This window comes from Acinonyx jubatus, chromosome D3 (genome assembly GCF_027475565.1).
Source record: "Acinonyx jubatus isolate Ajub_Pintada_27869175 chromosome D3, VMU_Ajub_asm_v1.0, whole genome shotgun sequence".
NCBI classification, from domain to species: Eukaryota; Metazoa; Chordata; class Mammalia; order Carnivora; family Felidae; genus Acinonyx; species Acinonyx jubatus.
In genome coordinates, this window is record NC_069392.1 from 88,294,741 (window position 1) to 88,318,531 (window position 23,791).

Below are 23,791 nucleotides of genomic sequence, written 5' to 3' on the forward strand. Positions count from 1 at the left end.
CAATCCCTAGACTTCCTTTTTTATGCCATGAAAGTTTGAGAAACATAAACAGCCCTGGATTGTTATTGGTACTGAGTAATGCAGATTTTATTGTTACGTGGGATCTTCAGTATGCTCAAGGAAACCATTTAATTCATATTATTAAGTAGGAAGTCATTAAGGAAGAACCTGATAGAATCAGGTAAAACCAATTCAGTCTCCTTCAGTTGTTGGAAAATTCAATATGCTTTATTTAAGCAGAATCATAGATACTGTATATTAACTATTCCAAGCAATCTTTACTCAGCTCAGAAAGGCCAGATGTATGGGAATTGTAAAAAATCAGGATATGCATAAAAACTGTTCAAGTGCATAAAGCAGCCCCATCTGGAAGACATCTACCAGAAATGAAGTTGTACAAAACCATTCCATTGATAATAAAGCTAATTTTTATGGGTCTGACAAGTATGTAATTATGTTCAGTGGTGCTTTTCAGATTTTATCACAGTCAATAAACCGCAGTGGTAATTTCATTCCCATTTGACATATTTACATGGAAACATTTGATTGGAGGAATTAGTAACCCTGAAAGCCTTGATAGATATGTTTTAATGATCTGTGACCTCCGCAGTCCCTCATCTGTTTATTGTTGCAACAGGCGAGAAGTCGTTCCTGTGTGACCTCTGCGGCTTCGCGGGCGGCACGCGGCACGCCCTCACCAAGCATCGGCGCCAGCACACAGGTCAGTTCCGGCGTCCGTCCGTCCGTCCGTGGCCCTCGATTGCTTGTCTGTTCGGTTTTTGGAAAATCTGTGTACTTGAGGGTCTCCTGAAAACTCTCTTTGAATAACATGTGAATTCACCTGTTTTTTGCATGTGAAAAGTCGGCCCTCCGTAAATTCGTGTTCGGTAGGAGGACAGACAGCTTGCGTGCAAAGTGTGGACCTCCCTGCAGCCGAGACTTTGCCTGGGGGTGAGGCTGGAGGTTGGTTGCTCTCAGACGTGCCCCCTCCCCTCAGTGTCTCCCTCCGACTTTCCTGTGCTTGCCCCTACCCCGCAGCTGGCTACCTGCTTATCTGCAGCCCCGCCTTCTGGGCTACGTCTCCGCCCACCTAACCACCTGGACCCTGGAACCCACAGTCCCTCTACAGTTGGGGCCAGTGGGTGTGGTTGTAGGTCATCACCGTATCTGTTCTTGCCGTTAGGAAGGGACAGCAACAGAGAGGGCAACAGAAGTAGATAGTGACATTCAAGAGGATTCGTTTTTATGATGTTTATTCTTTATGATTCAGCAAAATAAAATAGATGCCTTGGTTAGGAACACTTAAGAATGAAAAGTTTTAAATATTTAGTAAAATTGATTACTTACTCGGATTTATAAGTAATTATGTTAATAATTATTCTATGTGCCTGGGACAGTACTATTATGGCCTTTTCCCTCCTAATTTATTATTTTTTTTGAAGTTGATTTATTTGAGAGAAAGAGATCACGAGGTGGGGAAGGGCAGAGAGAGGAGGAGAGAGAATCAAAAGCAGGCTCCACACTCTGTGCTGAGCCCAGACGTGGGGCTCGATCTCACACTTGTGAGATTATGACCTGAGCCGAAATCAAGAGTTAGATGCTTAACCGACTGAGCCGCCCAGCAGCCCGTCCATTCTAGTTATTAATAGAACTATTATCAAAAGTGACCTCGTGTAGATGATCAATCGTGTGGTAACATGATTTGTAACTAAATGTACTTTTGTGTGGGGGGGCCATGACAGGGGTGGTTTGGCCGTGACACTCCCGCTGGCGTGAAATGAAGATACACAAAATACGTTCTGTGGTACACTTTGAATCTTAATATGTTATATTTAACGGATAGCTGCAGGTAGCTTTAATGCCCAGGATAGTGTTTTTAAGATCAATGAAAATTAATGCCATTTCTTCTAGATCTTCAGTTTCTACGATTTCCGTCTCCGTATGAGGTTAGAGTTAGTGTTGAGTGTAATTTCCAGTGTTTAACATGATGTTGGAGGCACACACTTAACTTTGTAATGTGAAAGCCCATTTCAAGTTTATTGCAGCTACCTACTCTTTTAACCCAGTGACTTAAGAGATGGGAGAAGGGGCCCTGGGGACGGCAGTCATCCTCAGCGGCCATCTTGGAAGTTGAAAGCGTGCGCATGCGGCGAAGCGTGTTTCTCGGCGCCCGAAACGTTCCTATCGGAGTCACTGTTGCTCGGCCGGTCGCACCCCGCTGTGGCCTGGGGACCAGGAGAGCCCCTGTGCACCACCTGTGCCAGCCTGGCAGCACTCCCCCCGCCCCCGGCTGTGAGGACAGTCGTGCTGTGATCACAGGCGCTTACAGGTGATCGATCACGAAGCCTGCGTTGAGGAGGCACAACTTTATATTTTATGTCAGGTCCAGAGGCTCCTTATTACTTTGCTATTAACTTTATACCGTATAGGACAATGTCTCACAGACAGAGGCATCTGTCTTTGTGGCATTTATCTGCCTCTGTGGCACAAATCAAACATGATTCTTTAATACCAGAGTCAGTTCTTAAGACTGTTTGCTTCAGCCAAACAGCTTAGTACAACTCCGTCTACGCCCTTCGCTTTTATGCCGGATTTATAATATTTAAGCAACATGCAACTTTTTTTTCCCCCAAGGCCGGAATCGTGTGGTGCATTTGAAATCTATATTTCTCCGATGTATTCTCTTTGACATGGTTTACCTTTTTAGCACAGAGTGCCCACGCAAATTACAATCAGCTTGGAAAGGGATAGGTATCAAAAGTGTTCCAAATGGTGTAAATAATTCCCTGCTGCAATACAGACTGTCCAGGGGCTGACACAAAACATCTTCCATTTCAAGATTTACTTTTATCACCTGTCAGAGACCCTTGATTCAAGGGCACAGGAGCAAATCCTCACGTGGAGTTGAAGAGTCTTGGCCAGCTTAATAACCACCAGCCTGCCCAAAGGAACGCAAAGTGTGAGTTTCCATGAGGAGTGTGCAGCCTTTTTGACAGATTGTTGACACACAAAGGGCAGTGCTCTATATCCAGAGCCATTCTGGTGTTCCCCCTCTGATGTTCTTTTACTTCCCCGTCAGAGGTACCTGAGATGCAGAACATTCCTTAATGGTTATTTTGGCCAAGATTGTCACTCATAAAGGTGAGAGTGAAGAGCAACACAATTCAGTGTGCACTGTTATGTCATAAAAGGGGAAATAAGAGGAAAGGACATTCACCTTTGTTCTGCTGTTTTGAGTAGGGTGTATACAGGGAGCCCTACTGACTTAGAGATAGCACTGTTCAAGAGTACTTACTGCCTTACTCTTGGATTTACTCATCTTTCTGGAGTTAGAATGACAAAGGATTCAGAAGGACTGTTCCCAATGCACTAAATCATTTTGATCACTCCTTAACAAGTGTGTGATGGTACCTATCTCACTTCAGGCATTAACAAGTATTAGCAAGCTAGAATCCTTATTTAAAATTTGTAGATTTTTTTTGTCTTCCAAGTTTTACAACCTAGAAGGTGCATTTATTTCTCTGGCTGTATATTGAGACTAAAACAACAACAATGACAACAAAGAACTACTTCTGTATCTGTATTTCAGAAGTATATTTTCCTAAAGAAATTACTTGAAGGTGGGGCACCTGGGTGGCTCAGTCAGTTGAGCATCCGACTTCGGCTCAGGTCATGATCTCACGGTTCGTGGGTTTGAGCCCCACGTCGGGCTCTGTGCTGACCGCTCAGAGCCTGGAGCCTGCTTCGGATTCTGTGTCTCCCTCTCTCTCTCTGCCCCTCCCCCACACATGCTCTGTCTCTCTTTCTCTTTCTCTCAAGGAAAAAAAAATAAAAATTAAAAATTAAAAAAAAAAAAAAAGAAATTACTTGAAGAAATTCCCTGAAATTACGTGAAGAAATGATCATTTATGGATTGAAAAAAAAATGCCAATTAACATATGTCAGCAGTAGCATTGGGCATGTAACAAGATGAATGAGTTACAAATTAACCATTGTGTACAGATTTCACTGTAGTTTGTATAAATTGACATGGAGTTCGTCTACCAAGAGAGGAGACATTCATGAGCCTTCTTTACTTACTTGTTAAAGCATAATATTTTATGTAGCATATTTTGGTAGCATTATATTTTTTTCTGTCGGCCTGTATAGAACTCAAAATTTCTTAGTATTACGCAATTTAATCTACAGTGGCTCAGTGTTGTCAAGTTGGGTATGAAATGACAACTCATAGTTCACTGCAGTATAATTCTTGCTTAATATGAACTTCAAGGTATTAAAATATTAGAGACTATGACATTTTCATTTAAAAGTGTTTTTTTTCAGTTTAAATCATGTCACATAAAAAGTCATAAAAATTTAAATGAAATAAGCTACATTAACCATGTTTTTTAAGTTCTTATGTTAAACCTCCAAACCAAGAAAATGAACTTTAAAGATGACCTTTCATTTATACCACGAACTCAGTGAGTCCATAGTATCACCCTTTACCCTCCTAGATTCCTGCCAACTCTATGAAAAATGGTTAGGTTAAAGATGCCTACCAAGGCTATTAGAATAAACAAGTTAGCAGTGAGTTATGGTGCCACACATTTTCAAACACTAGGTTGAATGGAGTAAGAAGACATCAGGGTATATTTGTGTATGTGCTTAATGAAAAAAAAATCTTTAAGTTGTTTGACCACTTGAATCCATTATGTTAAAAGTGGAAAATTTATACTACCTAACTTGACCTCTTATTATATAGCTATAATAATCATGACTGTATTGTATTAGCATAAAGGTACACAGATACATCAATGGAACAGAAGAGATCTGTGCCTGTATTTGTCACTTGTTTGAGACCAAGGTACAATATTTAGAGATAAATCTAACAAAGGATGTGCAAAACCCCTACGTTGGAAACTGCAAAATATTGCCAAGAGAAAATTAAAGACCCAAGTAGGATGATATACCATGTTCATAGACTCAGGAGACTCAGATCCCATCAAGCTTCTTCATGTTCTGAAATTGACAAGCAGATTTTAAAATTCATATGGAAATCAACGATCTGAAATAGTCAACTTTGAGGAAGATGAACAAACCTGAGGACTTATACTACCTGACTTTGTATTATATTATAAAGCTACAGTAATCAGGTCATTCTGGCATCGGCATCATCAAAGACAAATCTATCAGTGGAATGGAATAGAGATTACATCTACATGGTGAATAGATTTTTTTTTTACAAAAGAAAAACGGCATTTTAATCTTTTTAATATATAATGCTGTCCTTCCACAGTAAAAATGAACTTTGTTCTACATATCATACCATGTACAAAATTAACTCAAAACTACTCATATCTAAATGTAAAACTCAAAACTAAATAAAGTCTAGAAGAAAATTGAAGAGAAAAATCTTTGTGAACACAGATTACCGAAGATTTCTTAGATATCACATCAAAAGCCTGATTCGTAAGTGAAAAAAAAAAACACATAAGTTGAAAAATTATAAACTGACAGGTTAATAACTTTATACATTAATTAACTTGTCCTCTTTGAAAGAAACTGTGAAGAGAATGCCAAGGCAAACCAAAGACTGGGGGAAAATACGTGTAAATCACGAATATGATAAAGGATTTGTATTTGTAATATATAAGTTAGAAACACTGTTATAAAGAAACAACCAACCAATTAAAAAGGAGTTGAATGAAGGGTGCCTGAGTGGCTCAGTTCATTGAGTAGCCGACTTTTGATTTGGGCTCAGGTCATGATCCCAGGGTTGTGGGATTGAGCCCTGCACCACTGGGCTCTGCACTGAGCGTGGAACTTGCTTAAGATTCTCTCTCTCCCTCTGCCCCTCTCTCCTGCTTGCACATGTGCTCCCTCGCCCTACCAAAAAAAAAAAAAAAAAAAAAAAAAAGAGAAAAAGAAAAAGAAAGGGTTGAATGATTTGAACAAACATTTCACCAAAGTATATAAATATATGGCAAAGAAGCACATGGAATCATGAAATGCTTCTCAACATGATTAGAGAAGTACAGTTTTGAAACACTGATGATACCATGTCCTGGTGATGATTTGGAGCAGTGGGAACTCTCCTGCACAACTGACAGCAATGTAAAAGGGAGACACCACTTTGGGAAATAATTTGGCAGTTCCTTACAAAATGAATGTGTACCTTCCCAGTGGCCCAGGCAGCACACTCCTAGGTGTTTGCCCAAGAGAAAAGGAGATGCCTGTCCAAGCAGAGACTTGCACATGAGGATTTATAGCAGCTCTGTTTGTAACACCCAAAAATGAAAACAGCTCGAATGTCCTCGAATGGAGAAACAAATTGAGGCACCTTCATACCGCGGCATGCTACTCTACTGCTCAGCAACGGAAACGAATATTTACACCTGGAGTAACACGAGTGAGTCACAAAATAACGCTGACAGGAGGTCAGACGAGAGAGAGCACATACTGTATGTCTCCATGTGTATAAACCTCTGGAAAAACGCTAACTAATATGCGGTGGCGGAAAGCACGTGAGAGTTTGCTTGAGGATGTTCTGCGCCAGAAGAGAGAGAGGGGTACAAGGAACCTTTGGCAGGAGGGTGGCTGTGTTCCTTGTCTTGACTGTGGTGGTAGTTGCGTTCTGCCCAGTATGGTCAGCGTAGATACTTCAGAGTGGTGAAACAGTTAAGAACACGTGTGTTTTAGCGCAGATGGTGCATCACGGTGTGTTTCTGTCGTCCGTGAGAACTGCCATGTGACCCTCGTGTGCGGTCAAGATGCTCTGCATTGAATTCATTGAGCGATTCAATTCGCTTCTTACAATGACTGTGAAAGTTTTCCGACATGCTTTTGTGGGGGTGTCGATGTTTTTATGACCTGGCATATTCCTGTATCAAATTTGAAGAGGTAGACCTGTTTTCTTTAGCCTTACGTAAGATGAAGATCGTATACCATCTGAAATAAAAGCAAAACCCACCATCATCATGAAAGTGAATCTTTGTATAAGTCACTTCAGTATAGTTGCATTGTCTATACCAATTTAAGTGACTTGACCAGCAGTTTGGAAACCAAGAACAGAGTTATCCAAGCTGACCTGAGTGTCCACTGGATTGGGTGTTATAGTTGAGCCTTATCCTAAGAACAAATGGCTGAAAGGTACAAAAATGCCTCTCAGCTGCAAGAATTTGCTCTTCTTTCCATATGGTCTTCTTTTTACAAGAATAAATCGAATATTTCCTTCTAGGATCTATTAAATGGTATCTCTACGTTAAATCGACGATCTGTGTGAAACCACATAATTATTTTGCATCTAAGAAGCCTTGCCTTTACTGATTGGGAGAGCTTGATGAGAACCACTGGTGTGTGTGCACCTTTTTCATCTTTGTGATAGGCCAGTGCGTGCCCTTACCCGTGTTCAGGCATTCCTGTTATAGGGTGGCAGAAGCAAGGCCTTGGGCATCCTAAGTCCCTTCCACCTGCTTTGTCTTCTCTAATCCTCACACGTGTCCCGCTCATTTGGTGGTTCTACCCTTCTGATCTTGTCCGGTAGTTGACAGGTAGGGAGCGAAATGTGGCAAAACCTGGTTTGGGACTGCAACCCATGTGGCTTCTTCTGACTCTGCCACCCGAGGCTGTAGGAACAGGTAGAACACTGTCACACGAGACGTGGATGCACTCAGTTCGCTGTCACCACAGCTCTGGGTAAGGCTGTTATAAACAGGGGGACAAGCTTCTCAACGTTCTGATTTCAAGACACATACGGTTTTGTTGCTCCCTGAATTACGTAGTTTTATACCAACCTAGTTCATGCTTTGTTTTCTGCGTAAGTCCGTATCCTTACAAGATTATTCTAAAAACATCAGCATTAAGAAGTGGCAAGTAGAATTATTGAATATATGTAAAATTAATCCATTCTCTGTGTAAAATTTCTCAGAAAGGATGTCTCCCGAGAAGAGTATTATTGTATATCATAACTGCTTTGGGGAAGGAAGTGGTTGTGAAGCTTTCTCTAGTTCATCGGTGTCCAACAGAAATGTCATTCATGCAAGCTACACCTGTCATTTTAGGTTTCCTGGCAACCATATTAAAAAATGAAAACGTGGGCGCCTGGGTGGCTCAGTCGGTTAAGTGTACAACTTCGGCTCAGGTCACCATCTCACAGACTGTGAGTTTGAGCCCCGCGTCGGGCTCTGTGCCGACAGCTCGGAGCCTGGAGCCTGTTTCGGATTCTGTGTCTCCCTCCGTCTCTGCCCCTTCCCCACTGGCTCCCTCTCTCTTTCTCTTTCAAAAACAAAATATGAATAAAGATTAATTTTTTTTAAATGAACAAGTAACTGATGAGATTTTTTTTTTAAGTTAACTAAATGTTCATGTCTTCTGCTCATTTTTTAACTGAACTATTTGTTTTTTGGGTGTTGAGTTTGATAAGTTCTTTATAGATTTGGGATACTAACCCTTTATCTGATATGTCGTTTGTAAATATCTTCTCCCACTCTGCAGGTGGTCTTTTAGTTTTGTTGATTGTTTCCTTTGCTGTGCAGAAGCGTTTTATCTTCATGAAGTCCCAGTAGTTTATTTTTGCTTCTGTTTTCCTTGATTCAAGAGATGCATCGAGTAACAAGTTGCTCTGGCCAGTGTCAGAGAGGTTGCTGCCTATGTTCTTCTCTAGGATTTTGGTGGTTTCCCGTCTCACATTTACGTCTTTCATCCATTTTGAATTTATCTTTGTATATGGTGTAAGAAAGTGGTCCAGGTTCATTCTTCTGCATGTCGCTGTCCAGTTCTCCCAGCACCGTTTGTTGAAGAGACTGTCTTTCTTCCACTGGATGTTCTTTCCTGCTTTGTCGAAGATTAGGTGACCATATGTTATGGGTACATTTCTGGGTGTTCTGTTCTGTTGATCTATGTGTCTGTTTTTGTGCCAGTACCATACTGTCTTTATCGCTACAGCTTTGTAATTGAATTTGAAGTCTGGGGAATTGTGATACCTCCAGCTTTGCTTTGCTTTTTCAAGATTGCTTTGGTTCTTCAGGGTCTTCTGTGGTTCCATACAAATTCAGAATACACGCATCGACATTCTTCCAAAGAAGACATCCAGATGGGTAACAGACACGTGAAAAGATGCTTAACATCACTCATCATAAGGGAAATGCAAACCAAAACTGCAATGAAATATCCCCTCACACCTGTCAGAATGGCTAAAATTAACACAAGAAGCAACAGGTGTTGGCAAGGTTGTGGAAAGGGGGAGCCCTCTTACACTATTGGTGGGAATGCAAACTGATGCAGCCACTCTGGAAACCAGTATGGAGGTTCCTCAAAGGGTTAAAAATAGAACTACTCTATGCTTCAGCAATTACACTACTAGGTATTTACCCAAAGGATGCAAAAATACTGATTCGAAGGGATACACACACCCCAATGTTTGTAGCAGCACCATTAACAATAGCCAAATTATGGAAAGAGCCCAAATGTCCATCAGCTGATGCATGATAAATAAGATATGGTACAAATATACAATGGAATATTACTCAGCCATAAAATAAAATGAAATCTTGCCACTTGCAATGATGTGGATGGAGCTAGAGTGTATTATGCTAAGCAAAATATGTCAGAGAAAGACAAATACCATATGATTTCACTCATATGTGATATTTAAGAAACAAAACAAATGAAAGTGGGGGGAAAAAGAGAGGCAAACCATAAAATAGACTCGTAACAAAAGGGAACAAATAGGGTTGCCGCAGGGGAAGGTGGGTGGGTGATGGAGTAAGGAAGGCATTTGTAGGGTTGAGCACTGGGTGTTGTATTTAAGTGATGAATCACTAAGTTCTACACCTGAAACTAATATTGCACTGTATGCTAACTAACTAGAATTTAAATAAAAACTTGAAACTGAAAAAAATACTTAACTAAATGCATCCCAATTATTACCATTCCAGCATGAAATCAATATAACATCGTAAGTGACATTTTATTTTTTATGTTCTAGGATTTTGAAATTTTGTATGCATTTTATTTATACTTCTAGTGCATCTCAATCCAGAGGCTACATTTTTATACCAAATTTATGATTCATATGTAGATTTGATAACACTCTTTAGAAAGTAGATTCACATTCCCAAAGTGTTCTATACAAACTTAAACATTTTTTCTACAGGAGAATCCAGTATCAGGTTTTTAAATTTAAATTTACATTCATTAAAGTTCAATAGCCCCATTTCAAGTGCTCACCAGCCACTGCAGCTAGTACAGTTAAAAACTAAGATTTGATGGTTTCTTCGAATGAGTGTGTGTGCGGAGGAGGAGTGGTTAACACAGAGGAAGTTATCAATCAAAGGACTGGCCTTGAGTGGAGTGTAAGCCCTTGAACCAACTGCGGGGTAAAATGTCTGCGTAGGTAGAGCTGTTCTGTCCACACAAGGGAGTGCTGTTAAATACTATTTTGCATGTTTCTTTGAGGCTTCTTTCTGAGGTGATCTCTTATTCAGCTTTAGTGAACTGTAATTTCTCCTTACTTGTATCAGTTTTTTTTAAATAGGTATCAATTTTTAGCTGTATTTTTTTCTTCATATTTAACTTTAAGATTTTAGTTAAGTTGTATGCTGCATTTTCAAAAAATATCTCTGTTATATGCTTTTTCATGGTTTCATCCTCGCTGAGATTTTTATGATGGGCTCTGGTGTAACGTAGTTTCTTAAATGACTCCAAATACAGTGCTGGAACAGGCTGTAGTTTAGATTTCTGTTTGTGTAAGTTACATTTGAACTACATAAGGTATACCTTGTTTCCATTCAAATACAGAAATAAAAAATCAGTGATATCTTCTAAGTTTCTCACTCCGAGAATGAATGTTCACATGTCCCAAGTGTGAGCAGTCGATTAACCTATCTTCTTAACATTTATATGGAAAGAAGTTTCCTTTTTAATTGTCAGTAGCAGGTTTAGCCTTTCATTTCCAGTTTTTTTAAATATAATTATTTATGTACAACATTGCTTTATGTTTTGCAGGAGAAAAACCTTTCAAATGCGATGAGTGTAACTTTGCCTCCACAACCCAGTCTCATCTGACTCGACATAAGCGGGTGCACACGGGGGAAAAACCCTACAGATGCCCCTGGTGCGACTACAGGTAATGCTTTCAGTGCTTGGCGAGTAGGGTCAAGTGGGTCACCCTGGCAGATTCTCCGTGAAAGAACAGTTTTTCTGTTCAGCGGAAGTTGGCCCAGCTCCTTAGTTAGGTTGGGGGTGATGTCACCATCAAATTCTAGTGACGATTTTTAAAATTCTTTTCTGAGTTCTTTTCTGTTTTTTATAATCTTAACACTTAGGTTTTATCATCCTTTGTGCATCTGAATTTCAAGTGATTTATTTCCTTGCCCAAGTGAGGCACGGTTCCGTTGAATCGGTCGTTCAGGGCGTGTGGCACCTTGTCTCCGATGAGTGAAGCGCGTTTAGGCGACGAAGACGAGAAGTGTCTCCCGCCTTTAAGGATATTGTAGCGTAATAGGTGGCCTGTAGTATGTCTGAGTAATCACAACACGGATTTCACGGAGGAAAGTGAAAGGCCAGGGGCGTCCCTAGAGAAGGAACAGGACGCCCTACTCGGGAGAGCATTTCACCCAGGCTCAAAGAACGGGTAAAAGTCCCCGTCCCACGGGTGTGGTGCCGGCGTGCAGGAGGCGGGGGTGGCTGTAGCCTTTTCTGGCCGAAAGCGTCAGAGAGCCCACGCGTGCTCAGTCCCCTCCCTCGGCTCCTCGGTGGCTGAGGGATGTCTGCCGCCCTGCAGAGTTGCTCTGCAGCCGCCGCAAAGCCTAGATGCCAGAAGTCTGAGACGGGTGCGGGCAACGGCAGATAGTCCCATTTTACTGTAAGATGTGTGTGGAGAGTGCAGCGTGAGAAGCCAAGCGGGCAGTGGAGCTTGCAGCCCGATCAACCTGCAGCGGGAGCCCGTGGGAGGGAGTTCAGGGCATGTTAGGTGGTCGGTCGGACCCCACGGACTTCGCGGGCAGCCGGACCGTGAAGCCTGAGCCACTGTGTGAGCGCCTTCTCCATCCTGGAGCCGAGGACCTCACGGACCCCGCTACCCGTGATGACCGGAAACATTGAGGGTGGTCCTTGCACTGCAGCCCGCTGTGTTAAGCGTTAGCACGTGTACCTTAAGGTGCAGCCTTCGTTGAAAAAGACATTTTTGTATTCCTGTGGATGTAGCCTCTGCATTCAGTAAATATATTGCCATAATCTCTATTATTTTCCTCATTATTGCGTTAAGTTTTATGTGAAAGGTCATTTAATAGTACAGAGATATTACAGATATATTTCATTCATTAATTATTCATTCATTCAACATTTTATGAGTTCTGTCTTTGCTTAGCACTGGATTGGTGTTTCTTGGAAATTTGGTAAAGCGGAGATCCAGTTAGAGGTAGACATACACGTTTTAAGGTGGTGATAGGAGTTGCTTAAAAACATAAACACTTTGAATGTTCTTTTCCTTATTAAAGAGGTCATACTGTGTAGTTGCATTCTCTGTAAAACACAGAAAAGCAATTAGAAAAATTGTAAAAATTTCCCTTAATTATCACTTTTAGCTATTAGTATTATATCTTTATAGTTTGTGTGCGTTAGATTTGAGTTGTTTTGGAGGCTTTTTTTGTTTCTTATAAATTTTATTTTTCATACTTAACAAATTGTAACTAGCTTTCTGTTTCATTCATCTAGTATAACTGTGGTTTTCGAACTGTTACTTTTCTTTATTTATCTTAAGAAAGAGACTGCGAGCAGGGAAGGGGAAGAAACAGAGAGAGAGAGAGAGAGAGAGAGAGAGAGAGAGAGAGAATCCCAAGTAGGCTCCACATGGTCAGCACAGAGCCCAACACAGGGCTTGATCTCATGAACCATGAGATCATGACCTGAGCTAAAACCACGAGTCGGACCCTTAACCCACTGAGCCCCCCAGGCGCCCCTCAAACTGTTACTTGTAGGTAGCAGAACTGTTATTTCAAACAGGATCATGTTCACATCCCATATATAAAATAGATAAGAGTGTTTTTTACCCCTTATAAATAGATTTCATAGTTAAATCTGTAATATTTACTTAGAACATTAAAAAATCATCATACAATACTGTTTTGACAAGCAAAAACATTTCAGACAGAGGAGTTACTTTAGCAGTAGTTGTTGGGTTAGCCTTGTCCATTTTACATCCTCATTCTGGGGTAAGCAGGAGGGTGTAGTCGAGAGCCAAGCTCCAGAGGAACTGACCCAGCAGGCACGGACATCCTTCACCTCTGAGCTGCCCCTTGCTCCTTCACAGATGTGGGTAATGAGGATAGCAGGGGTGTTGTTCATTTAGAGGGGGGGCACTTAGACATCCCTGGCCGCGCCTGGCTGAGATACCGGAACCCCAGGTTTCCTCTCGTCCCAGATTAGACCTTTGAACGGTTACACCTTGTAATCTCACGATACCGTTCAGTGAGGCAGTGCAAGAGTTTCGATGCCCTGAGAGTCTTTGGTGTGTTGAAATGTATTTATAACACATGTCATAATGGATTTTTTCCCCCAGTTTTTGAATTTGTTAAAAATACATTGAATCCAAAATCAATTGTTGGATAATTGCTGAAATACCTTAGAATTTCAAGTGCCTCATTTGAAAATTACTCTTCTCTTAATATAAAGCTGATAGTGGCATAGCTCTGAGTTAGATGAATATACAGTATTCACTTTACTAAGTTTTTAGACATTTGGGTCATTTTTGGTTTTTCCTTTGAAAATGCTTATTCCCAAATCTTTATGCATATCTTATGCATGATCTTTTAAAACAAATTCCTGGACGTAGGACTTATGGCTTTTAATAATAGTATGACTACAATGGTTGGGACTTGAATATTGTCTCTCCGGTAAGTACTATGTTTTGGTAGACTCTTAAGTCTTTGTATGCTGAAACATTTCAATGTTCTTCAGGTTTCTTGATATGAAATTGTGTTACACTTTTGCTGAGCTTGAAGTTCTACTACGTGTCCCGTATGCATGTTACCTCCCTGACGCCCTATCCCTTCCACTTAGAAGTGCATCTGAGCCAGCTGGGCCCCATCTGTCGGACACCTCCATCAGCCACTGTGCGCAAAAGGAGATTGTATTTTCTAAGAATATTGTCACCGTCCCATGAATTAATACTCAGGACACTTAAATCTAATGATCTATCAAATTTCCTTTAGAAATGTTTGAAATTCTTGATACAAGGGTAGTTTCATCTTAAAACTTGAAAAGAATTTGATTATTATTGACAGTTAGTTTCAGTGCTTTCTGTTCGTATGGCAGTTTTATCAGTCTTGATATGGTTAGGTCTGCTTTCCCTCGTGAACAGAAGACAAGTTAACCTTGCCTAGGAATACAAAACCTTGCAGACACATGAATAGTGATGTTAGGGACTATGAACGAAATATAGAATTTACAGCAGATACCATTGTTTTCTTGTTGATGAACAAAAGACTTAAAAATGAGCAGACAAGTAAGTTCACAATGATTGTTTTGGTTGCATAGCATAGTAAGTAGGAAATGCTTACCATATCTGTCTTACAACAAGGAGAATATCTTTTTTCACAGGATAGATAAATTTGAGTGTGTAGATTTCCACAGAATAAAAATACCTATAAGATAACCACATATTTCAAAGAAGATACTGTTATCTTTGTCTTGATTCTTTCCATAATACTTTATTGCTTAAAATACTTCAATATGTTTTTCCCATTTAGATCTTTATTCTTAATGTAGAGAGATAAAAATTATTCCTTAATGTAGATAGATAAAAAATTATGTCTATCTTTGTCATTATTAACACTTACTTGCAGGTAAAGTTACCATTGTTGGAAACTGAACTATGACTTAAGCTTTACTTGAAAATATATTTTTATTATATAAATGGAATAGTAGTGAAGAAATAGTTGTAGTTATAATTATTCATGAAAAATGTGAATATAGATTTGTTTACAGAAGAATTTTATAATTGGTCTTTTGAACCTGGGGCTATTTTTCAAGTTTGCATTATTAATTTAGGCAATGACATCTCATTCTATTCAGATGTAAACATGTACTCCTCTCCTAAGCTTTTACTGTTGAAAATATCCAAAAGTCTAATCCATTACAAATCAGTATATTCCATCATTGCTCTGTAACTTCTTCATCATTAATTACTATTCATTAATTTCAGAGCATAAATTTGGATTCATGGCACAGTGTTCTGCCATGTTATCTACGCAGCAAATTCTTAAGATGTGTTTCTACGTTAAATGGAAACAGTCTAGCAGTTTTCTGTATTTTTATTTCCCTTTGTTAGGTATTAGTTGTCACTTCTGTGTTACAAAATAGAAAACCTTTAAAATGTTACAGTAAGTACTGTTCCTAAAAATATAAATCCTTATTTCCCCATAGAATTTATTAATGTCAAACTATGTTCTGTTTCACTGGTAACACTGGCTCTCACAAAAAAAAAAAAAATAGATGGCTATAATTGAGCTTTCTTTTATGTGAAACTTCTCATTGGCTTCGGTTTTTGATTTAGGATTTGCGGGGGAAATACAATAAATGTATGCTAAACATCAAACCACTGATAAGTCATGAGAACTAAGACAAAGGCTACCTGCAGTATTAAAAATATTAAGAATAATCATATATTATACTTTAAATGCCACTTAGCAAATTAAAGAAAACTAAAACGTCAAGCGAAACTCTGGCAATTTGATCATTTACGTATTGTGTCCCTATAACGGATCTTGGAATAACTTAAGTGTTCCCTATGATTGCTTTTGGCCAGAGTTTTCCTCAACTGTATAATGTAGATTTCTAGTCTTACACACATTCCTTAAAAAAAATGTTTTACTCTTCTGTTTTTCATTTTATTTACTATTCTTATTAGTTTTTAAGTTACTCAAAATTATAATCCTAATAGAAATATGATATATTGCTGTGGAATAAAATCTACAATTCCTGCCTCATATTAAAGATCACTCTATTGTTTGCTAAACTTGTAGCAAAGACGCTTGGATTTTTTCAACCCTACTTGTTGGTTTACTTACGTCTTGGCCAGTGTAGCCCATAGAAGTCATTAATACATAAGATTTTGATCTCAAGATTTTTCTTTCCTGTCTGGGTGCGGGGGAGGCTCAGAATACTTGATGCAATATTTAACCAAGGATGAGGTGGTATCTCAACTAGAAATGGGCTTCTTGTGAAACTCCTTAACATCTCTTTTACTACCCCTGTAAATATTTTCCTTAGTATTTTTTATAATTAAATTCAGTAAGTTTTCACACATGTGACTGGAGTAGAGAGAACTCGCCATTTGTCACAACCATTTGAAATATGTTTTCTGTCTTAGAAAATATTCGTCAAAAATATTTTTAGTTGATTTCTGTCTTAATTTTACAAGATGCTGGAAGCATTTTTTAGGTCGTTTTACGATGCAGGGACAGAAGATTGTATTCATAATAATTATGTCCCCTTAAAGTTTGAATTAATTTTTCGAACATACATTTCTATGAAGAGTCTCAGTTATGAAAATTTGTTTCAGGTCTTAGATAATATTATGCGTTTGTATGTAATGTTGCTGTGTAAATACTTTATGCTTATTATGCATAATTAAATAATAAGACAGACTACCTTGGTTATCGTGGCATTAAGAATTCGGTGTTCGGTGGTTCTCATTGTTCTTACCTTCCGCTTACTCCAGCAGCATCCTGAGCTAAGGAGACCAACTCCACAGGGGATAATTTTCTCCTTTTGGATGATCTCTTCTGAGAGTCTCAATTTTCCTTTGGCTTCCTGTGCGGGTTCCCAGGTTGTACCAGGAGAAGCAGTGGCTAGAGCAAACTTGGATTTGCCCTGAATAGTGACAAGAAACAAAAGCAGGTGTTGGTCCACGTAGCCGAACATCATCTATAGCGAGAGAGAGAAGGCAGTTGTATGCACCCAGCGAACAGCGCACGTTGTTTCGTCAGAAAAATCAGAGGTAGCATTCGCTCCTGATGGGTGACTGTGAAGTTCTCAAAGAATAACGACACTGCATAAATGTGATCAAATGAAAATATCTAGTATTCATATTAGATAAAGTTTATATTTATAGAACTTTGATTAATGCCACAAGCCTAGCTATATCGGAACAGACTTTAAATCAAAACTGTTTTTGTCAGTGAATTAAGCCAGAGAAAGGCTAATCCTGCACGATATCACTTATATATGGAATCATAAAAAAAAAGAAAAAAGTAAAAGACAAACTCCTAGAAACAGAGAACAGAAAAGTGGTTTCCAGGGGCTGAGCATGGGGGGCGCTAAACAAGTGGGGAGAGACTGGTTTTTAAAAGGGTGCAGACTTTCAGTTACAAGAAGAGGAAGGTCTGAGGACCTAACGTAAAACATAGCGACTGTTTTGGATAAGACTGTTGTATCATTGAAATTAGCTAATAGAGTAGGGCTTAAATGTTCTCACCAAAATTTTTTTTAAAAAGTACTATTTTAAAAAAAAAAAGTACCGGTGAATACTGTCTCATTATTTCATTTACCTCAAATCTGTCGTCTCTATATTCTACTCTATTGTAACTGCTAATCCAGATAAGGGAATAAAACACAAAGGTACTTAGACTGAAAGGTTCGTTGGGGAGCCTAGAAATCCAGCCATCTCGCAGACTTTTCGTAGCATGATGACAGTTGCAAGGCTTTCTTCCTTGCGTGGTGACCTGGAAGGCGAGCGCGCCCTGGTGACTCCGCACAGTTCACCTAATCGCAGGCAGAGGTCAGCAGCGTGGCTGGTTTGTGAAGCCATGTTTGGTCGGCGGCCAGTATCGGTGCTGCTGGGGGGTTCCTCGTGGCGCACGTCGAGATGACAGCTGTGATGGACTTGTACTGTCTTTCACGTGGAGGCCATGTTGGCGGTAAGCTGACCTGGGGCTTTTGAGGGCTTGTCTTGCGAAATGACCTCAATGGATCTTCTTTTCAGATTTTCCATAGTGGATGGAGAAAGTCGCGCTCTATGTTAATGTATTCTTTTTTTGCCCACTGTTCTTATCCGTTTCGGCAGGAACTGAATTCTCTCTGTACAAGTATCTTCTCTTTCTCCCTGACCGTTTTATTAGTGATCTCTTTTTTAATCTCAGTGGTTCTAATTGTGGTCTTGATTTGGTTTTGTACTTTCTGTACTGTTTAGGTCTGGTGTTATGTTTGTACACAGCGTGTGTTATTCAGACTTTCCTTCCCTGCCCGGTAGCACCCAAGCACATGGGCTTTTTAAATTTTCGTTCCGGCCTGACGGGCCCTGTCCTAAGGCAGCACAAGTCTTTTTTTTTGTATCAGGCCTTTAGTTAATGTGGGTAAATTTTCATCTAATAAAGCTCATTTGAGTAAGAGAAAATCTGTGGACTTTTAAACAAATAGATTCCATAGCACTAAAAATTACAGTTTTGTTCAGATGTCTTTAAAAGGGGGAAAAACACTGAGATAATTTGTTCTGCTTATCATACGAGTAAGTTGTTTTGTTTGTGGATGAGGCTGAAATAAGCATTGAGATCGCAGATTAATTAGAGAGCCATTTTGAACACAAAGTGACCACAGATTCCCTCTGCTATCTCTTCAAGTAGAATCTAGACAAACATGTTTATGTAACCCGCTGTTGCCGAATCCCAGATCCAGTCATTATAAAAGGACCAAAGCTATCTTTGGGGATGGTCTTTCTACAAGGAATTACTATGGACAGTCCCCTGGGTGGTAGTTAGATATATGTGTATATATTGTGGCAGAAAGTAAGGCCTTCGAGATGAAAAAAATAGAAAATATTTTTTTGGGCAATAGTCTCTTGCATAATAAGTTATTCCTCAGACATTAGAGCTATTATCACACAACAAAACACGCTGCTGTGTAACTATCTATGTCTCCTAGCGTCAGAGGCTCACACACAGTAGCTGATTAGGGAGAACTCTGTAATCACCAGGAGGGGCCGGCAAGAGTCAGTAGAACATCAGGCACATCTTCCAGCGTAGTATTGGGTTGCAGAGACTCAGATGTGGCTGGAGGAGAAAGTAACCAGACAATATTAACGTAGCTGCGAAGCGCCTGGAAGTTGGACCAGGGCCACTAGTTCAATGGGAATGATAACACAGTAGTTCTGTCGTTTTCTGTTCTTTTCACAGATTCTGAAATATTGCTGTGCTAGGGCCTGTATAAACAAGTGGGGGAGAAAGAAAGACTCGAAACATTTAGAAAGGGGTGATGCGGTAGTTTCTAGGAGGCGCACGACGTAATCTGGTTCCTGTATCCGCGTACCTTCTGTACCCTGAACCCGCCTCCGTGGAGGAGGGTGTTGGCCTACAGTGCGGAAGGACATACGAGCGTGTGCTCTGCCTTTACTTTAAGAAGGTCTCTACAAATGAGACGACGTCGGTATTTTCTTAATTAGAGAATGTAATGCAAACTGTTGGCTTCTCCTATTTGTGAGAAGTAGCAGGCTTGTGAGAAGTTCTAGAATGAATAATACCCGTCAAGTTTCTTTTAGACGGCGATAACTTCCGATAACTTCCATCTTCCTACGGAGCTACCAGCCAGCTGAAGTAGAAATAAACCTGTTACTCTGTAGAATCTGTTACTCTGTGACATAATGTGTAACCTGATACTTCCCCCCCCCCCCACACACACAGGGAATTTAAACCTAATGTTAACCCTTACTTATGCCCCTTCAAGTTTAATTCCTTATTCTTCATTATTTCAAGTTGAAACTTGCTAACCAACCCACATCCCTCCTTTCATATCTTTTGGAGATCTCTCACTCAGTAAGGTTCAAATATATGTTAGTTGACTGTGCTTGGCTCTTTCTTTCCTCGATATGTTTTGTTTCTTCATCGTTAAGTTACATGTTTAACAAACATATGAAATGTCATAAAACAAATTAGAATTTTCCCACTGAGAGAAAATGTGGCAGATTTTTACTTGTTGTGCGTACATCAGTCTCTGAGATTGTGTTATTGGGGGTAAGAAGTGGTTGACAGTTAAGTTTGACAGATTTTTGTTCTAAAAACTAAAGATAGCTTTAATTTTAGTTTAACATTCTGTTCGGTTTTCTACTCCCAAATTATACTTTCCATCTGACTTTATCTGGTTGCTTCGGCCAACCCGGAGTATCGGGCACATGGACCAGGTGGTGAGGGACAGCGAGAGTCCACCTGGGTAGCAGGAGTTTTACCCCAAAGGCCAGTGAGGAATTTTAAGAAGGAAAGGGACATACATTTTGTTGTTCCAATTTCACTGATGCAGTGCGAAGGGGGAGCCTGAGGAGGGACACAACAGGGGACAGAGAGGTCATGTAATAGATGCCTGCAAATGTCCCTGGTGGAAACAGTGAGTCCCTGACCCTAAACTGACGCTGGGCACAGGATGGAACGGCATGCGGGTCCCAGTGCTTGTCAGGAGGTGGGCTGCATGGATCAAATCACCGGATGCAAGGGCAGGCTGACCGATTCATGCCACCCTTTAGACGCCGGGGCTGCATGGTGGATGGCGGCACGGTTCCCGAGGTCCGCGCTGCCAGAGGAGGAAGGTCCCTTCAGCAGAGTGAGTGAGGTTCAGGATGTGTTAACTCTGAAATGCCCACGTGCGGTCCTAGAGGAAAAATGTCAGGAGAAACATAACCAGAATTCATAGACTTGCAACTTGAAGGCATCGATCGATAGGAGCAATATTTCCCTTGAAAATGGGGAACGGGAAAAGCGCAGAGGGGCAGATTGCAAGTGTGACGGGCTGAGAAGCAGCTTCCCAGAAACGGAAGGGACCTCGGGGCAGCGGACGAGCCTTGGCAGACGCTTCACGGAGTAAGGGCGGTGCAGTCCCCCTGCCGCGTCACCAAGAGGTCCCCGACTCTCTCGCGGAGACCAGTGCCAGTAAAGGGCGGGGACAGAGACCAGGGAAGTGCACAAAGTGAGGACATGGTAAGAGTGCAGGCGGGCTGGTCTTGAAGGAAGGTCTGTCCCGACGCCCGCCCCGTGACAGCGCTTGGGAGACGGTGAGAGCCGGAAGGGCAGACGGGCAGGTGCACTTTGCACCTGTGCATCTGTCTTCATTTGTGTGCTAGAGACCGCCGCTTAGGGTTTTTGTGGGTGCCTACCTGCCAGGGTGAGAGAGCCAAGTGAAATAGCTGGGGTGAGTGCTGTCTCCTACCCAGGGGCCGGGATGGGGCACGTGAGGCTCGGCGTGCTGCTTTTGTGCCGCGTGGGGGGCACTGCTGGTGTGTTTGAGCAGGCCTACATGGCTTGGCGGAAGCCCTCCCAAGTCACGGCGGCGCCTCGCGTTCTCGCCGTGGGAGCCCCTGTCCGCGGAGAGCTCCCGCTTCAGAAGCTCGGAATCTGCTCGGGCAGCTGTCGTCACGGTGTTTCTGCACCACACACGCTCTTACCTTTGTTGCGTTACAACTTTTGCATCGAGAACGTGGAGATGGTGTGAGGGCATTATTCTGCCTCCCCGCCTCCCCTTCACCCCCGCAAACATTGGGATTTTATTTGTTTTATAGGAAGAATTTCCACAAAGGCCGTCCTGGTTTCACCCGTGTATGCAATTCAGAAATCCGCTTGGCACCCGCTTAACGATTCAGTGTAGTCATTTAACAAACACTCATTTTTAAATGCAATCTTTCAAAATGTGACATCTTCCCTGTGACTTAAACAGTTTTTGTGAGTGTCTCGGGGTTCTTCTCAGACCAATAAATCTAACAGGCTACTCTAGTGACGTCATCAGCCAGTGGAGGAGTTCAAGCACTCTTGGCGATGACACCGGACTCCCGCATGTTTTACAGTTCACTCGATTTCTTTTACCTGTGTGTTGTTTGTGTGGCTTCGTCCAGCGGATTGTAGGTAGCCCTTTGATCAGCTGTGGACTCCATCATGCCTTCTGTGTCCGCTTGTGCTGAAACTTCTGTTTGTTTCAGACTGACCCCGTGCCTTCGTCAAATTGCCATACTCCTAGAAACCTGGGACTCTACCGGAATGGTCCCCCCAAGAGAAATGTGACAATGAGGATCATGTGGATAGTGGGGTCAGTGTGTGTATAGTATGAAGAGAGAAAGCGAATAGATCCCTCCTTAGGGTGAGAGGGTACATAGCGTAGGGTGCACCGTAAGTGCCGTGTCGGGGTCGCCGTACCACACCCCTGCAGTGGAAGTGAGTCTTTGCTGTTGTCTCACAGGCTGGCGTGCACTTTTTGTTTGTTTGTTTTTGCATTCAGGAGCATTGTGTGTGGATGTCCTTTGATCCTATTGGATTTCTTGCCGCTTTGTTTCTTTGCAGATGACGATTATCCCCAAATGGTTACGGCAGCATCTCAGTTTGTTGGTGTTAGCTGGTTTTTTAACTTTACAGATGAAAAGTGCATTCATTTCCCGTTGCAAATTGAGATGGTTCTATACATCTTGTCACAAACTTGGGGCAGCATTTCTGTGAGTACAAGTGAAGGTAGGAGGAAGAGTCACCGTAGCATTCCCGAAGTAGGTTCGCTTCAGTACTGTCTCCGGTGCGTTCTTGACGTGGTCGGGGCAGCATCCCTTTCCTGGACTCACTCGGCTTCCTTGGGGAAGAAGGGACCCGGAGACCCCAAGTAGGAATGGCAATGGTAAGTGTGTCCTTGGGAATGTACCCTCTCACACTCAAGGAGCCGTGTGCCTGGGCCTGAGAGATATATGGATGATCTCAGCGTATATATATTTTTAATTACATGTTCCTTTCAGTTAATGACTTCTGTATGGCCACTGAAAAATGATGTTATGAATATAATGATTGTACAATCGAAATCTTACTTATTGAGTTGTACGTACTTGTTTTTAACTAATACGCGCACACACATATATCACCTTCCTCGCGTCCATTTTTAACAAAACAGTCTCTTAAAACATTGTGTGCTCTGACATAGAAGAGATTCAAAACAAGGATCCAGTTTTACTTTTAAGGTTTTTTTTTGTTTGTTTGTTTTTTGGGGGGTTTTTTTAGTTTAAAAGTGGAATATATGTTTGCTTTAGCTGTAAAAGCACAATCAAGGCACCATGATAAGTGAGTCAGTGTTGTAAAAGTAAAACGAATTTTGCCTTCACTCACATGAGCTATAGAAGGAGGAAGCTTTATTGTCCCTGGGAAAGTGATAAGGCAGAGTAATTGTATATTATACTGTCCCAGAACATCTGCCTGAAGACTGGTGGAACAATTCATCTATCATGGGCGATACAGCATGTTTTGTCTTTCCGCTTTAACCCGTCCCCACTGCTGGCCTGCGTGGAGGTTTTGATAGGGCCTGCGCCTGGGCCGGCGCTCACATTAATCAGTCCCCTTGTTCAACACTCCAGCTGACATAATTACAACCTGCGCACAGCAGTTATTCAAGCCGAGTCCTTGTCACTCGTGGTGCGAAACTACACAGCTCTGATCCCGGAGGGGATTGCCTTATCACACAGAACAAGGGCTCGCAGGAGTCGAAGAGAATAGAAATGGGAAAATGTCTTCCGGGAGTACTATATATTCCTTTAAAATAAGACATTTGAGAGACTTACAAGGGACAAAGGGAAGCATTGTGTGCAGAGACTGAAATGAACCAGTTATTATTTTTAAATGCATTACGTGGAGCATTTTGTAAAAATGGACGTAGATTATTAAATAAATCCAGTGGCCCCGCGTCGTCAGTGACTATTTTGTATTAACTGTTTCTTCAAAAGTAATCATATATGTAACTTCAGAATTAGGAAAAGCTTTCAAGTGCTCCTTGGTAAGACTCAGTCTAACAAAATGAATGACGTATTCACTTG

General features: G+C 41.2%; 1 protein-coding gene across 3 annotated transcripts in view; it reads left to right on the forward strand.

Moving 5' to 3' along the window:
* Positions 1-23,791, forward strand: part of ZNF407 (zinc finger protein 407) — a 447,376-nt gene that overhangs the window by 271,043 nt on the left and 152,542 nt on the right. For all 3 annotated transcript variants that reach the window (XM_027069185.2, XM_027069187.2, XM_027069186.2), the window contains exons 6-7: positions 638-721; positions 10,987-11,107. In XM_027069185.2, the coding sequence (XP_026924986.1) occupies positions 638-721; positions 10,987-11,107 (205 nt within the window). The remainder of the gene's footprint in view (positions 1-637; positions 722-10,986; positions 11,108-23,791) is intronic.